The sequence below is a fragment of the Anticarsia gemmatalis genome, chromosome 11 (genome assembly GCF_050436995.1).
Source record: "Anticarsia gemmatalis isolate Benzon Research Colony breed Stoneville strain chromosome 11, ilAntGemm2 primary, whole genome shotgun sequence".
NCBI classification, from domain to species: domain Eukaryota; kingdom Metazoa; phylum Arthropoda; class Insecta; order Lepidoptera; family Erebidae; genus Anticarsia; species Anticarsia gemmatalis.
The window spans coordinates 10,053,663-10,069,283 of record NC_134755.1 but is presented as its reverse complement, the minus strand read 5'-3'; the positions used below and the strand labels follow the sequence as shown (position 1 = coordinate 10,069,283).

Sequence of the window (15,621 nt, the reverse complement as noted above, 5' to 3'; positions counted from 1 at the left end):
CAAAATGTTGAAAATGGGTCCCACCATTGATCCCTTTGGGAGCCCCAGCACCGATCCTTGATGTACTTCTGCTCCTGCAACCTCAATCGTGAAACGAACACAAATTATTGTAATGTAACATAATATATTATTATGTACTTTAGAATAACTTAGGGTGAATGTAAAGATGTGATGCGAATTTTAACACATTTCTTGTACAAAGTACAATGTAAGTTTTTAAAAAAACCGTCTCTTAATCGCTCTCTCGTCTCTCTTTACTAAAAATTAGGCATATATACAGGTATTAGGACAATAGAGGGCAAGCATATTTAAAATAAATTGACTTTTTTACAGATAAAAACCAAACTACACTCTAACAGTGGGATAAGATAAATAATAAAAACCACTAAAAAAGCAAAACTACCATACCATAGAGAACAGCAATATCAAGAGAGAATCAAACGCGGTACACGAACAAACATTACCGTAAAACGGGGTGAATAGAATTCGCGGGGTGAATAGAAAAAAAAACAGGAAAGTTTTCAAGCCCAATATTTGAGTACTCCTCGTTTAAGAATGTTGTTCAAATTTGAAATGATTACACGTCGATATTACTTCTCTGCGGTGTCATAATGGAGAATGTTACCTAATTTTGATTTTAAGCATTCCATATTCTCGTTTAAAAATAAAAAATACTGGTGAAAGAATTACTTCGATACGTCAAATAGTTTTCGATTTATAAGCAAAACAAGTTGTAAACGCACGATGCTCGCTCTCGGTGACGGTGTGACGTCACTTTACACTTGCTCAGTCTGGCTTACACAGTCCGCTTGCGGTAGCGCACTCGGTGCGTTGAAATTATTCCTAAATACTTTTAAAAATGTCCAATTCAAATACTAGGAAATCATATGTTGTGCCTAAATGTAATTTAATTTTATGTAGGTAAGTACATAAGTAATAATAAATAACTTCATCTTTTAATGAAACAATTTCTAACCGGATTGATCGCGAGTTTATTGATTTTACTGTGGCAGGAAAAATGTAAAATCAATAAGTACGCGATTATTTCGGTTAAAAATTGGTTCATTATAATATGCAGTGTTCGTAAATATCTAACATAGATCGTATATATACTAGAAGCCGCCCGCGACTACGTCCGCATGGAAACCCTTCCCGCGTAAATCCCGATCCTTCGGGAACTCAATAAAAAGTAGTCTATGTGTTATTCTGGGTTTTCGGCTACCTATACATATATCAAATTTCATCGTAATAGGTTCAGTCAAATTTGCGTGAAAGAGAAACAAACATCCATACATACTTACATACGTACATACATACATATACAAACATACGTACATACATACATACATACGTACGTACGTACACACATACCTACATACATACATATGTACATACATACATACATACATACACACATGCGTACATACAAACATACATATGTACATACATACATACATACATGCGTACATACCTACGTACATACAATGACATACATACATAGTACATATTCACAAACTTTCACATTTATAATATTAAGTAGGATTTCGGAAGCAACAAAACCTCTATTTGTTCCACAAATAATTCGCAACCATTATTCCATTTATTTTAGGTAGATTATCCGATTGCCCTTTTTCAAATCCTTTATCCATTTTATTAATAGAATAGTATTTACTATTATTATAAGTTATTTTATACACAAGCGGACGAAAACACAACAAAATACTGCGCAAGTTATTACACCTACAACAACGATTGGCGACTTAATACTAAGCGGGACGCGGCCGGCGCGGCGCGGTAATGTAGTATGACGTCACAGCCGCTCACGCGGCTGTTAGCGGGACGCGAAATTTTTCGAAACTTTGAATGCTTATAAAATCAAAACTATTTGGTATTTTTTACTAAAACAAAAACTAGTTTATATGTATTCATACAGGCTATACTGTGACAAAATTTAAAGCGATTTGGCATACCTAGTAACATTCTCCATTGTTTAAATGTTTAAATTGATATTTATACCCAAAAAATTGCTTCAAATTCAACCGTCCTCGAATGCCTTAATGGTCCATACAATTTTTTCAAAACTTTGGATTTAAAGTGGAATTTCTTTTCTAATAAGTTGTTTGGAGTGTTAATCTCTTTAGGTGTATATTTATCTATAAAGATACAATATTGGTAACTGAAAAAACGTTTTAAAACACAATTTTTCCATTCACCCCTTTGGTCGTTTCGATTCACCCCTATCGCTGGGTGAATAGAAATTGACCATTTTTTTAATGAAATATCGTAAAATGATGCTTATTTTTGGACAAATATGGTTTTAACTCTTTCTTCTTGGCGCCGGACATGATATAATATAACCCGACAATAAAAATAACAAGTTATTCGCTACAAATTTTTAGGACAAAGTTGAAAATTGTTTCTATTCACCCCGTTTTACGGTATTTCAAAAATTGAAACATTTTATCTCGTGTACCATATATTTTCTTTTTTGTGGCAACAAACATAGAACGTAACAAAAATGTTGATAAGTAAGTAGTTCAAGAACATGTTTAAATTCAAGCAATGTATTGAGAAAGTAAGTTATGGAAACTATTTACTGAAAATACCACCTTATTTATTGGTTCCCAACTTTTGGACTACTGCCCGGTATGCAAGTGTAAAATAATTTAAGCGCACCCATGGCTTATGTCCCCAGTCTTTTTAGGAAAATGGTAGGTAGTAATAAAAGGTTAGCAATTAGTGTCGACTAATATTCAAAGGAGGCATCAAACTTTTATTGTTTTTTAAAGTAACACGCGTTTCGTCTATTGTTGGTAACTCTCGTCCCGTCATTAAACTGGCCTCGGACTAGCTGGGAAACTTCTACACGCTCGAAAAAGAACCTTCATAGCTATTGCCTCCTTAGTACTAATTACATTACTACCTACATAGAATAGGAGATAATAACTAATTTTCTTACGGTGTATTCAACCAACAAACTGAAGAAACGTTGCCATTTACTTACTTATTTTTTTACCCCTCATGTCCCTGCGATGTGTTGTTCCATCAGGAATAATTTCTTACGTTTCTACATCATTGCATTTACTAGATAATATAGCTTCATATAGAATAAAACTGTATATACATGAGTATTTGCATTATTTTTAATTCTTAGATACATACATAAAGTCATGAAGTCCGTAAACTTCTGCTGAAACATATATCAGGCACACATTGATTCAAAAATCTAAACCATATTTCGAATGAAATTATACAAAATCAATCATTAGATACTGGTCTTATTATCTTTTAGTGATAATTTTTTACATAATTTTGCAAAAACGACTATTCTGTCCATGGATTAAAAGCCCGTGTCTCAAATAACACTCTAGAAAAAGACTATGTTTTCTTGTCTGTGGTTTGTTGAACGAATCAAATCAAAATTTATTTCCAAACCTGTCCAAACCAAAAGCTCAAAATTCTTGTTGTTAATACAAACACCAACAAAATTAAAACAGTTTCTTCATAATCTTCCGTACTTTATAAAATATTTTAATTTTAGATTTCAAATAACGCATTGCGTCGATGTTAGTTACAATACGTCATTTTTGTTTCATTTTCTCTTGGTAATACTAAAATGTAACTAGCTCGCGACAGTGGCAACACTGACCCCAGCCTTGTAATATGGCCGCTACAGGTTAGTTCTAGTAATTTTGTCACGTGAAAAAAACCCTGAATTTCGCTTGATTTTATTATTTTATATCATTTTTTCATACTTATTTTAGTTTGCATGTGAATCAGTTATCAAATGCATCCGTTTTGGAAGCTGTACAATGTTATCTAATAATGCTAACGTGTCATCATTTCACCTTTGCGGACGTTTGGATTTACCGCGTGGCCACATTTCTCAACATTCTCGATAACTTTATCACTTGTACTACTCATTATAGCGTTGTAATTATCGATTTTCGTAACTTCTGAAAAGGTGAGAAAAATGAACTTGAACAGATGTGTTACAAATGCTAATTGTCCTTTCATGTGTCCGCGAATAACCGCTTTCCAAAATCGGAGTAGGTCGTTCACTTACTATGCGTCATCATTATTCATTAAGTTGTCCTCTACTTATTCGAGATTTTATCTGGCTGTCGCACGAATTTCAACGGTCGACTTTCTCATGTTTTAGCAGGCAAGAAATCAAAGAAGGCAAAATGGATCAAAGCCAGCATCACAGACATTATTGCAGAGCCAACGACTATTGCTACCACTAACAACTGGGCGGACTCTGTAGATGAAGAACGTGAGTAATATGTTATTATTGCTACTATACGCTTTGTTCACCTTCACATTACAACTATAGACTCAGTGATGATGTAAAGGGTAATGGCAAGTCAATGTTAATCTCGTACTTGGGGCGCACATACAGAGTGCTTGTCGCTCTATCCGCCCCGGGAAGGTCTGAGTAAAGGTCTATGTGATTTAAAATACATTCTAGGAGGATGCTTCCCTCACAGGGAAGGTGGGGGAACCAGAAAGGACGGTGTAATGTTAGGCCTGGGATGCCTGGCCCCTGGCCTGTGGGGACAGGTGGAGGTGTGCATGTTACAACTGTTGGAAACCCCTATGACCAGCTGTTTTAGCTTAATCTACGAGGTGACTCCAGTCATAACTCAATTCAGACTAGTCTTTCATTGACTTGCTCCCTATTTTTCTGAGAGTCTCAATTCTCTTATTTATTTACATATATAAACAAATTGTATGATCTTATATCAGCCTAAGCTATATTGAGGCATTATTCATGCAAGAAGAATGTCCTCAATGTTATATTGAAGTAATAGTCAACTGTATCATGTATTACAAAAGAAATTGTTGAGCAAATTGCTAACAAGTATGCAGTACTTATCAGCTCCAAGATAACAATAAATAGTTAATTAATTGAAACAAGTTAACTTTCATTGAGTATAATTTGCTTGTAAGCAATTAGTAGAATCAAATTTTTATCATTTGCTACATTGACTGATATAGTAAAATTTATACATGTAAAATTTTGAGATCAGCAATATTTTACATTTATAATTCATGAAGGAATGAAGGAATTTGTGTCAACTAAAATGTTAGGTTAACATGCAATATTGTTTGGTTAGCTGAAACCTATGGATATGCATCACGCTCACGGGCCGTGGTCACGCTGCCGTCGGCGTCGCGGGCGGCGCGCGGCGGCCTCGCGGTGGACGACGAGTCCATCCCGCGCCGCCCTCCCTTCACCGCACACATCTCCAACCTTCCTTACGATGTCGACGAGAGTGCTATCACTGAACTATTTGCTGGACTCAAGGTATAATTATATCTATTACACTAACTAGTTAAAAAACATTGGATCTTTGACAAATATTCAAAGGATGATGCAATTTTATTTTCAATTATCTTTGAATGTACCTACCTAAACTTTTGTTTAATGATGAGGAAAAGAAAAGCACATTTTCTTCTGGCATGATCTGCAATACCATGCCTATGTAAAAATACTTGCTTCTGCTTTTATAATGATTCTTATTTCTATTAAGTAATATAGTTAATAATAAATGCCTAGCAAATAATATATTCAAGCATAAAATATATTCATCACATTTCTATGCAGTCTAATAGCTAAGCTGCAGACAAATTGTATTATTATAATACAAATGTCACTGAAAGTAATCCTAACACAAAATATGTAACCTTGAAAACTAGATTAAAACCAGTTGCTAAATAACTTAAGTCAATCATAATCCACTGCTTTACATTATAAACTTTATAACAAGATATCTTTAAGTTATCTTAGTAAACTAAATGCCATCAAAAACATTCTGTAAAAACCTCAAGTCTCGCCGTAAAAAGTTGTGAGATCTATATAATACCAAGTCGATTAATCTATTTAGTCTCTACTTAAAGGACCTTCTGTCTTAAGTTATTACGTATGTTATTATCTTGCCAATAAAAAAAAATAGCTTTAAAACAAATAGACCGACCTGGCCATCGCATGATTTGATTATTAGTATGTATCACACTACACAGCACGACAAGAAGTTAATGCTCCTGAAATGTTAATGGCGAATTTGTGTTTTCTTGCGATGACCAAGTCGATCTATTTGTTTTAAAGGTATTTTTTTTAAATTGGCATGATAATAACATACGTAATAACTTAAGACAGAGGGTCCTTTAAGTAGAGACTAAATAGATTAATCGACTTGGTATTATATAGATCTCACAACTTTTTACGGCGAGACTTGAGGTTTTTACAGAATGTTTTTGATGGCATCTCACTTCTTTTTGTAGAGCGAACATAAGTTCAATTCGTATGGAAAGACGTTTTTTTTTTCATAATTCAACATATTTTCCTATGGGAATGTTGTTCAGTTTCATGGGCTAAACACCCTTACCCACCCTATACCCCCTCCCGTTATGCCTCATATAGTAGGTACCTGTTTACACCTATTTATTTTATTTTCTACAGTAATCATAATTAATTAACTGCAAATGTAACCTTGTAATTTTATACATTTATATGGGATTACAAAGTTATTGTTGCAGTTAGTGTATTTAGAAAACTGGACCGAAATTAGAAAATATTAAATTTTTCCCATGATTAAGACACTAAACCCTATTTGTATTCAAAATTTTAAGCTTCTAAGTCTGCTAGAAGTACCTTAGACTTTTGATGATCGGTGAGTCAGTGAGTCAGTGAGTCAGTGAATCAGTGAATCAGTGAGTGACAAAATTCAAAATTTTAACAAGTTGTAATTTTTAAACCACTGGTTCAAATTGACTGAAATTTTAAATATACCGTGTTTATACAATGACTGATTAGTTGCTGAAAATCCAGGCTTCTTGTTTTATCCACAACGAAATTATAGGGGTGTCAAAAATAGCCCGAATTGCTTCGAGAAAAGGATGTTACGGCCGTGCCGCTTTTTTTTGCTCGACTTGCGGGGGCACTTCCGTGCCCCCAGATTGTTATTTTATTGTTAAGCTTGAATGGGCAGAAACCACTAAAATAAAGAGATTATGAGACAATAATAAATGAAAGGTCAAGTTTTACACTACATTATTTAGCTGCAATTTCTTTCTCTTGTTATAATGATTGGAAATTAATTTTAACTAGAGCAGATATTGCAACTAAAATATTGACCATAAAATTATGCTACCATTGTATCATTGCCCCGTACATAAGAGTGTACTACTACTAGAAACTAAGCAACTCAATAACTATGTTTTTGTCCATCAGATTACCAACCTGAGATTGCCCCGTGATGGAGACCGCCTCAAAGGATTTGGCTGTGTTGATTTTGAAGAAAGAGAAGGCCTGATCAATGCTATGAACATGTCCGATCTTGTAAGTATTAAAAGTATTGATCAATGAATAAATTAAATTAAAATAATTTTTCATTGTTGTATCATGCTAATTCTCAGTAAAATTCATTTGTTTTCTGTTGACTCTAAATGCAACTGGTATTACCAGATATTACTTACATCTGTCAATAACAGCTGGGACAGAAATAATGGACTCAAAATCCCTCTTTTATGATATAATACCATATTCTCAAAATACCTTGCTCATTTTTTTTTCACACGAAACTTGCCCGAATTTGTATGAAAGGGCTTTTGTACATCGATTGTAACTAGTTTTTTTTGTTTTGTAGACAATAGGCGGCAGGCGGATAAGAATAGAATTGTCTACCCAGGACAACGACCGCCGGATGGGAAGGGGGAACCGCTCCGACCGGGACAGGTAAATACTTATTGTTACTTATTGAAACACAAACAAGAGCTATTATTATTAACAGCACAGCTTGCTGATATTATGTGTTAAGTATTTGGCAACAGGAAAGATCTTTATAATGCCCCTATTTCCTTGTAGCTATTAAAATGTACTATAGTTTACATACTTATAAAATTGCAGCAAATTTCTTGTAATTTACTGTTAGGCTGATGATAAAGTAATACTTTAATAGGATATGGCCATTCTCAAATTAAATCGCATCTGTATCCTGTGTTGCGTAGAGAGTATGATCCGGAGCGCACGATGGGTGACTGGCGTTCAGGCCCACGTGCGATGCCGGACTCTTCCTCGGGCCGGCCGCGCAATCCCGACCGCGAGAGAGATCGGGACAGGGACCGCGACCGGGAGAGGGACTGTGAGTATGCACTATTTTAACACTTTATCAACTAGGTACTAATAACATATTTTCATAGCTTATCCATATATAAGTTATCTGCAATAGCAATACTAACACCACAATTTTTATGAACATTTTATGTGTTGTGTAAATAACAATGATGATGAGTAATTTGCAAGTTGGAGCTAAGTGTAATGTCACACTTGGGGCGCACACACCGAGTACAAGAAAACCCATTTCTCCTTAATCTAAATATCAATTGGCTTGCATAACGTTAATTAATTAATATCACGTTTTAATTTCAACGGAAAACGTTAATCCAAATCTTTTAAAAAGATTTCAATTGATCATGTTTTAATTGGTCTTCTGAGTTACTCTATTCGCCTCGGGAAGGTCTGAGTAAAGGTCGCCAGTGTTTGTTGTGCACTGGTCCGTCTAGAGGGCGGTATCGCTAATAGCGATAGCAGAGACACCAGAAACTAGGGCTCTTGAGCTTTGTCAGGGACTCCACATGGACGAGACTATGCTCCCGACCCCTTGGAAATGCTCTGCGACCAGCTGTTTCAGCTTAATCTGTGACATGGCATTGCTATAACTCAATTCAGACTAGTCTATGCTTAACTCCTACTTTCAGATACTTAACTGAGTGACCTGTTTAAAGTTGTTGAAAGAAAACTATTCGTTTAGATGTTTGGTTAATATTTTTTTTTGTTATTCGTGAAACAGCCAGTGCAGATAATCGTCCAGGCGGATGGCGCGATGGCGACCGTCCGGCGCCGCCTGAACCTGCACGCACACCTTATGGAGGACGAGACTCCTTTGGCCGCGACCGCGGATTTGGTGGAGAGTAAGTAGTTATTGTTTCTACACATGTGGTTACATTACTCAAATACATATTTAAACTGACGAAGATTTTCTTACAAAAAATAAAGAATCGGCTCTAATTCAATGTACATTTGCAGGAACAGAGAGCGCGGGGGATTCGGCCGTGACACTGAACGCAGTGGCTATGGCGGCCGTGACGGGTTCCGCACTGCGGAACGTGAAGGCGGCGGCGGAGGTTTTGGGTAAGAGGAATTATATTTAATTACATTTTATTATCGTAATATTAGTATATCAGCAATCTCGTTTGTAATTTTATACTTATTAGTGAATTTGAAATAATTTGTTTTATCTATTCAGGAGCCGAGACAGCAGAGGGTTCGGTGGCAGAGGTTTCGGAGACCGCGATCGTGATCCACCACCAAGAGAAGGTACTATTCGTTAACTATGCACAAAAATATTAATTTCCAATGAATATCCAAGCACGTTGTTAAATTGCGTATTAGAGGCGAGATTTAGGGGTATATCGTTATAACCGTGTCGCTCCGATGTCCAGAGGCGAAGGCCCGCGAGCGGCCGAAGCTGAACCTGTTGCCGCGCACGGTGCCGCGCGACGTGGAGGCGCCGCAGCGAGCCGCCGACGGCGCGCCGCTCGACGACAAGCTGCCCGACAAGCCCGCGCCCAAGCCCGTCTCCGCCGAGAAAGTGTTCGGCGCCGCCAAGCCCGTCGACACCGCTGCCAAGTGAGTGTCCTCTGTCATCTACTTCTATACGATCCAGTCTAATATTTTCTGCACATTAAACGAATATCGAGATAATCCTGTCTCGATATTCATTCACTTTTTAACTTGTGCTATATTAAAATTGGTTAACTAGACACCGGCTCGTGCCTTTATGCTAGAATCGGTCGCTCTATACCTACATTTTACTCCGAAATAAGTATAAATGTTTCAAAACCTCTAAATAATTTTAATTTTAAATTAATGTTTGAAAAAATTCGTTATATTATTTAAAAAAATATTTTACACATACTTCCATTATTTGTGATTTTATTTTAATAGGTAAATTAATTTTTACCATGTTTTTAAAGGGAACGTGAAATAGAGGAGCGTCTTCGTAAGCAGGAGGAGGAAGCGAGACGCGGAGGTGAAGAGAAGGAACGTTGGGGAAGGAGGGTCAGTTCACGTCCATCTTATAATTACTTTTTATTTCGTATAAAATTAGTCCATGAAACTTAAAGTTGATTTTATTGTTTTAGAATGACCATTCCGGTGACCGTCGTGCACCACCACCAAAACGAGGTAAGTTCATGAAAAATTTACTTTACTAAAAAAACACAAATGATTGTTCTTTGCATGATTTAAATGTGTTTTGCTTTATTTCAGATGAACGCGGCAGAGACTCTCGCAGTTACAATAGAGATCGACGCGACTATTCTAAAGACGACAAAGACAGACGCGACTATAGAGACGATAGGGAGCGTCGCGACCGGGACGAGCGGGACTCGCGGCCCGGACGCGACCGCGATTACAAAGATGAGCGTGACCGCCGCGACCAACGCGACGACCGTGACATCAGACGCGAACACTCCGGCGACCGCCGCGACAGACGCGACTACTCAGGGGACAGGCGCCCCCGACGCGACTACTCCGGGGACAAGCGCCGCGAGCCGTCGGGTGAGAGACGCGAGCGCCGCGACTACTCCGGCTCCCGCCGCGGCTCGCGGGACGAGCGCGACTACAGGGACGGCTCGCGGGAGCGCCGCGCGCCCGAGCGGGACGCCTCGCCGCCGCCGGCGAGAGACGGGCCCGACGCGCCGCGTGACGTCAGCAACGGCCGCGCCCGACCCAGCCGCAGCCGCGACCGACACGACGAATACGACGACAAACCTTTGCCTAAGATGAAAGAACAGGAGAAACCGGTACGTTTTAAATGTAGCTTTAATAAGCCTTTGCTTACGTAGCACACTCCTAGTACCTATTTTTATGTTAAAAATATTGCTTTGCTGATACATTTTTTTCTTTTTCAGAATTTTGTTGGATCGAATAAATTCAGCTGCTTAGGAGACGCCGACGATGGCGCATCCGATTAACACGTGCGTAACGTCGGTTTGCGCTACATATTAGTGTCCGTTTTACAGTTGACTCGAGTGTAAAGTGTAAATTTACGAGTATCAGAGTGTCTATCGTGTAGAAGGACTTGATGAAGCACTGAGACAATCTTAAATTGTGCTATGTAATAGAACTCGATCGTTAGTCACTAGTGCGGTGTGGATATACGTGTATATTAATAGGGTTGCTATATGCTCACACTGCTTCGAGGCCGGCCCCAGTCTTTATTGACGCTTTCTGTGATGATTTTGTAATAACCCTTTCCCCCCGGCCGTACGCCCGTCGATTTCACCGAGCTCCCGAGGATGCTGCAGTAAAGACTGGGGCTATTTGTGACCATGTTGTACTGATTTGTGTAAATTTTTCTATGGGTTTGTTACAAATATAATGTTAATGGAGAATGGTTGCAAACATGGCCAACAGAAAAACTACAAATATTCCATTAAATTCTGATAAGAGCTGGTTTTGGGTCAGGTGCTGCACTTTCATGTCTTTTTTGTGAATAATAATTATTTCTTAATTTATATTATTGCAATATTAAAATCCTTTTTGAAGGAATTTTACTGCAGTTGATTGCAAACACCATAGGGAATCTAATTTCTATATTTTAGAATATGTCTTTTATGTTAAATATTTAGTCGATTTAGGTTATTAGAATGTTAATTGTATTATTTATCTTTACACTCAAAATTTGTTAAAATAATATTAAGCCGCAATATTCCTATATTTTGCAAGTATGCATACAAATGTGCCTGCCTTGATCGTAATGAAATATAGATGATAATGAAACGTACCTAATTGATGCGATTACGGCTTGGTCACATTTTAATTTAATGGTGAAAACGTAACAGACGTTTAATTTGTAATATCGAAGAATTTTTGTTTGGTACACTATGTAATTGTGAATTATAAATAAATAATTACCCTTTTTACAGTAATTTGTATTTTATTTGTCGTGAATTAAGCCCGAAATTAACATCCTGGCTGGTCTGTCGGAAGCCCGACGCCAATTATCGGCATCGGTACGACTGAGGATTTTGAGGTGGCAAATAACGAGGTATGCGTTAGTACCAAATCTGCTGCTTCGTCCAATACGTAAGGCCGAAGAATCCTTTTCCTTCCGCATCCTTACATATAAACGCATACTAAAACTATACATTGACATGCTAAAACAATCCAAGTCATCTCAAAGGAAGGTGCAGCACGCGGAGGCGCCAGGCCTGAAACGTTCCAAAGCATGTGTGCGTTAGCACATGAACGCTAGCTCTAACTTATAACAAAACGGTCACCAATGAGTGCCAATGACGACGCATACATATAGGCAGCTAGTTAGTCCGTAGAAAGGATAATGTAACGCTGTACATATTGTGCTTCATTGATAAAAAGTAAAAGTAGTAAAACTGTGTTTTGTACTTATATTGCTATCAAAATGCCATAATAATTGTCCTGTATTATTTTCATATACCTGCCTAGGTAGTTTCAATAATCGTAGCTAAGGTGCGTTAGTAGTGAACAGTAAATAGGTTTATATTTTTATTCGGATCTATCGTAATATTTACACTTTTAGAAAATTGCCAGCCCCTTTAATCTTCAAAGTAGACAGAGAATTATTAAAATAATTATAAAAAATATTATTAACATTGTAGGTACGAATATTTATCCAGGAAATATCTACAAGTATAATTTATAAAACGATATTTTAGCAATCCGTCTTATTAACACCTTAATATTAGCAAATTAATTTAGGTAGTTGGCAATATCAATAAGTTCGAATAAAATTTTCAGTTCAGTTTTGTTTGTCGTGTCAATTATTTGCATGGAAAATATGGAACAATCTACTTGCCAGTACGTAATTAAATAATTGCTTTGTGAAACTACAGTGACGTCAAATTAATAATTTATTGATGCTTTCATGCTTTGTTGTAAATGGCTGTACCTACCAACCTAATGTATTTTATATATTATGTAGGTGAATAGGTATTTCACGTGTTTGTTATGACTGCTTATTATAGGTACATTTTGCATACATAGGTAAGTGTTTTTTTTTTGTTTGAATAAGGACAGAATACGTAGTTATTATAACTGCCTATGTCGTTTGGTACCTACGTTCAAACGTTCTTATAAAGGTTCAAACGAATAGAATTTAAAACACTGAAATTTCGTAATGAAAGATTAACTCAGTACCTACACTAAATTAACATTTTCAATTTGATATGTTCTGTTCTAGAGACCTTGGTTAAGTTTATACATAAAATAATTAAGTATAATCATACATTTCGCGGGCTAGCTACCCTCGCACAATGTCACGTGATCACGACATGTGAGTTAAAGTTACGTGCTCTCATTTTACTCATCGTAAATAGTGGGAAATATCCAAGTCGTATTTACATGAACAACGCAAGTATTTACCATTTCTGTTCATAAAATAATATGATCAACAAGAGACTACCTCATAGTTTCAAAGTGTCAGTTCCTATTCCAGCAGTAGGTAGGTACAGATACTGCTTTATTTAAAAAACTATTTTTGATTCTGGATCGTGAACTATCTCCATATTAAATATCATCAAAATCGGTTTCGCAGTTCAGCTATGACACATTAAGCCTGCATTCCTAAAATTAAGCACTTTAAAATTCTATTTATCATAAGCAGGTCTTCTATGAAGCATGGTAAAGTTTATCTCTACTTTCTACACTTAAACATCTAATAATATGGCAATTGAGGTGTCCATATTTATTATTTAAAAGCAATAGTTAATATTGTAGGTAGGTATGATCTCCTTCCGGTTGACTCAGATACTCACCGGACATGGATGTTTCGGTGAGTACCTGAATCGGATCGGGCGCGAGGAGACAGCTCAGTGTCACCATTGTACTAGTAACCTCGATTCTGCTCAGCACACGCTCGAGGTATGTCCAGCATGGGCGTCTGAGCGTGAAATAATGGTTCACAAAATTGGGCAAGATTTATCTCCGGCGGCCCTTGTAGCATCTATGCTGATAGACGATGAGAAGTGGGAAGCTGTGGTCTCCTTTTGTGAAGCTGTTATGCTTCAAAAGGAGGCTGCTGAGCGGGACCGTGAGAGAACTGATCCGGATCGACAAAGGAGGCGGCGCCAAAGTAGCGGTAACAATCGCTAACTTAGGTGCTGAATATGAATCGTAGGTGTCTATAGTGGGGGCTGTAGGCATGAGATGCGGTTCGGGAGGATTTCGTGGCAATTTTAGTAGCCAAAATTGCCACCAGCTATTAGTTAGCTAGCAGAATTTGAAGAGAAGCCCATGGGCTTCTAGTGTGGAGCCTCAATGAGGCGAGGTGCAGGTGGAGGGCACTGGAGAGTTTTTTAGGTCCCAGAGCCTTTCCATTTACGCGCCAGATGGCTGGCTACCGGGGTGGTTTTTTAGTGGAAAATACACCACATACCTCAACATTTCTCCCCTAAGAAAGTTGGGCATCCGAAGGGATTTCTCCCCCCGAAAAAAAAAAAAAAAAAAAAAAAAAAGGTAGGTATGATCTAGGTACCTACATGAATTAATTTTGGTTAATCTTTAACTTAAATCATTTTAATTAAAGCATTTTAACTACATTTTAAAATTGTAAAGTTTAAGTTCAGTGCTGATAGATTTTTTTATTCATCTACATTATCTGTAATTATGCTTTATGTAGAATTATTAATCAGTAGGTAGGTACCGTAAAACGGGGTGAATAGAAACAATTTTCAACTTTGTCCTAAAAATTTGTAGCGAATAACTTGTTATTTTTATTGTCAGGTTGTTTTATATCATGTCCGGCGCCATGAAGAAAGAGTTAAAACCATATTTGTCCAAAAATATGCATAGTTTTACGATATTTCATTAAAAAAATGGTCAATTTCTATTCACCCAGCGATAGGGGTGAATCGAAACGACCAAAGGGGTGAATGGAAAAATTGTGTTTTAAAACGTTTTTTCAGTTAACAATATTGTATCTTTATAGATAAATATACACCTAAAGAGATAAACACTCCAAACAACTCATTAGAAAAGAAATTCCACTTTAAATCCAAAGTTTTGAAAAAAATGTATGGACCATTAAGGCATTCGAGGACGGTTGACTTTGAAGCAATTTTTTGGGTATAAATATCAATTTAAACATTTAAACAATTATGACACCGCAGAGAAGTAATATCGACGTGTAATCATTTCAAATTTGAACAAAATTCTTAAACGAGGAGTACTCAAACATTGAGCTTGAAAACTTTCCTGATTTTTTTTCTATTCACCCCGCGAATTCTATTCACCCCGTTTTACGGTATATAGTGTTCAGTTATGGACTGTGTATGGTGCGCAGTGCTGTGTATAATTCTCAGGCTATATCTTTCCTTCTTTCTTTATTATAGGCTAGGACAGTCTCTTTCAAATCGAGCTATAATACTCACTAATTTAATTGTACCTACATTTTTTGGACACTCTTTTATCATTTTTTAACTCTGGTAAAACTCTTAATCTTTAGATAGTTAAGGAATTAGTAACCTAGTTACTAGGTAGGGAATAATTATTATGAAGAAATAAAATCACAAAAG

The 15,621-nt window shown here is 36.9% G+C and overlaps 1 protein-coding gene across 2 annotated transcripts; it reads left to right on the top strand.

Moving 5' to 3' along the window:
- Nucleotides 1-3,526: 3,526 nt before the first annotated feature.
- Nucleotides 3,527-12,000, top strand: eIF4B (eukaryotic translation initiation factor 4B). Of its 2 annotated transcripts, none has more exons than XM_076120225.1 (14): nucleotides 3,527-3,676; nucleotides 4,163-4,276; nucleotides 5,121-5,311; nucleotides 7,238-7,345; nucleotides 7,653-7,741; nucleotides 8,014-8,147; nucleotides 8,856-8,976; nucleotides 9,092-9,196; nucleotides 9,312-9,382; nucleotides 9,508-9,694; nucleotides 10,042-10,126; nucleotides 10,210-10,252; nucleotides 10,337-10,872; nucleotides 10,981-12,000. In XM_076120225.1, exons 1-14 carry the CDS (start codon nucleotides 3,664-3,666, stop codon nucleotides 11,041-11,043), a joined length of 1,860 nt encoding a protein of 619 aa, XP_075976340.1. In that variant the 5' UTR covers nucleotides 3,527-3,663; the 3' UTR covers nucleotides 11,044-12,000. The 2 variants fall into 2 exon arrangements, with proteins under 2 accessions (XP_075976340.1, XP_075976341.1); XM_076120226.1 differs by having other exon boundaries at nucleotides 3,649-3,676; nucleotides 4,166-4,276.
- Nucleotides 12,001-15,621: the final 3,621 nt, after the last annotated feature.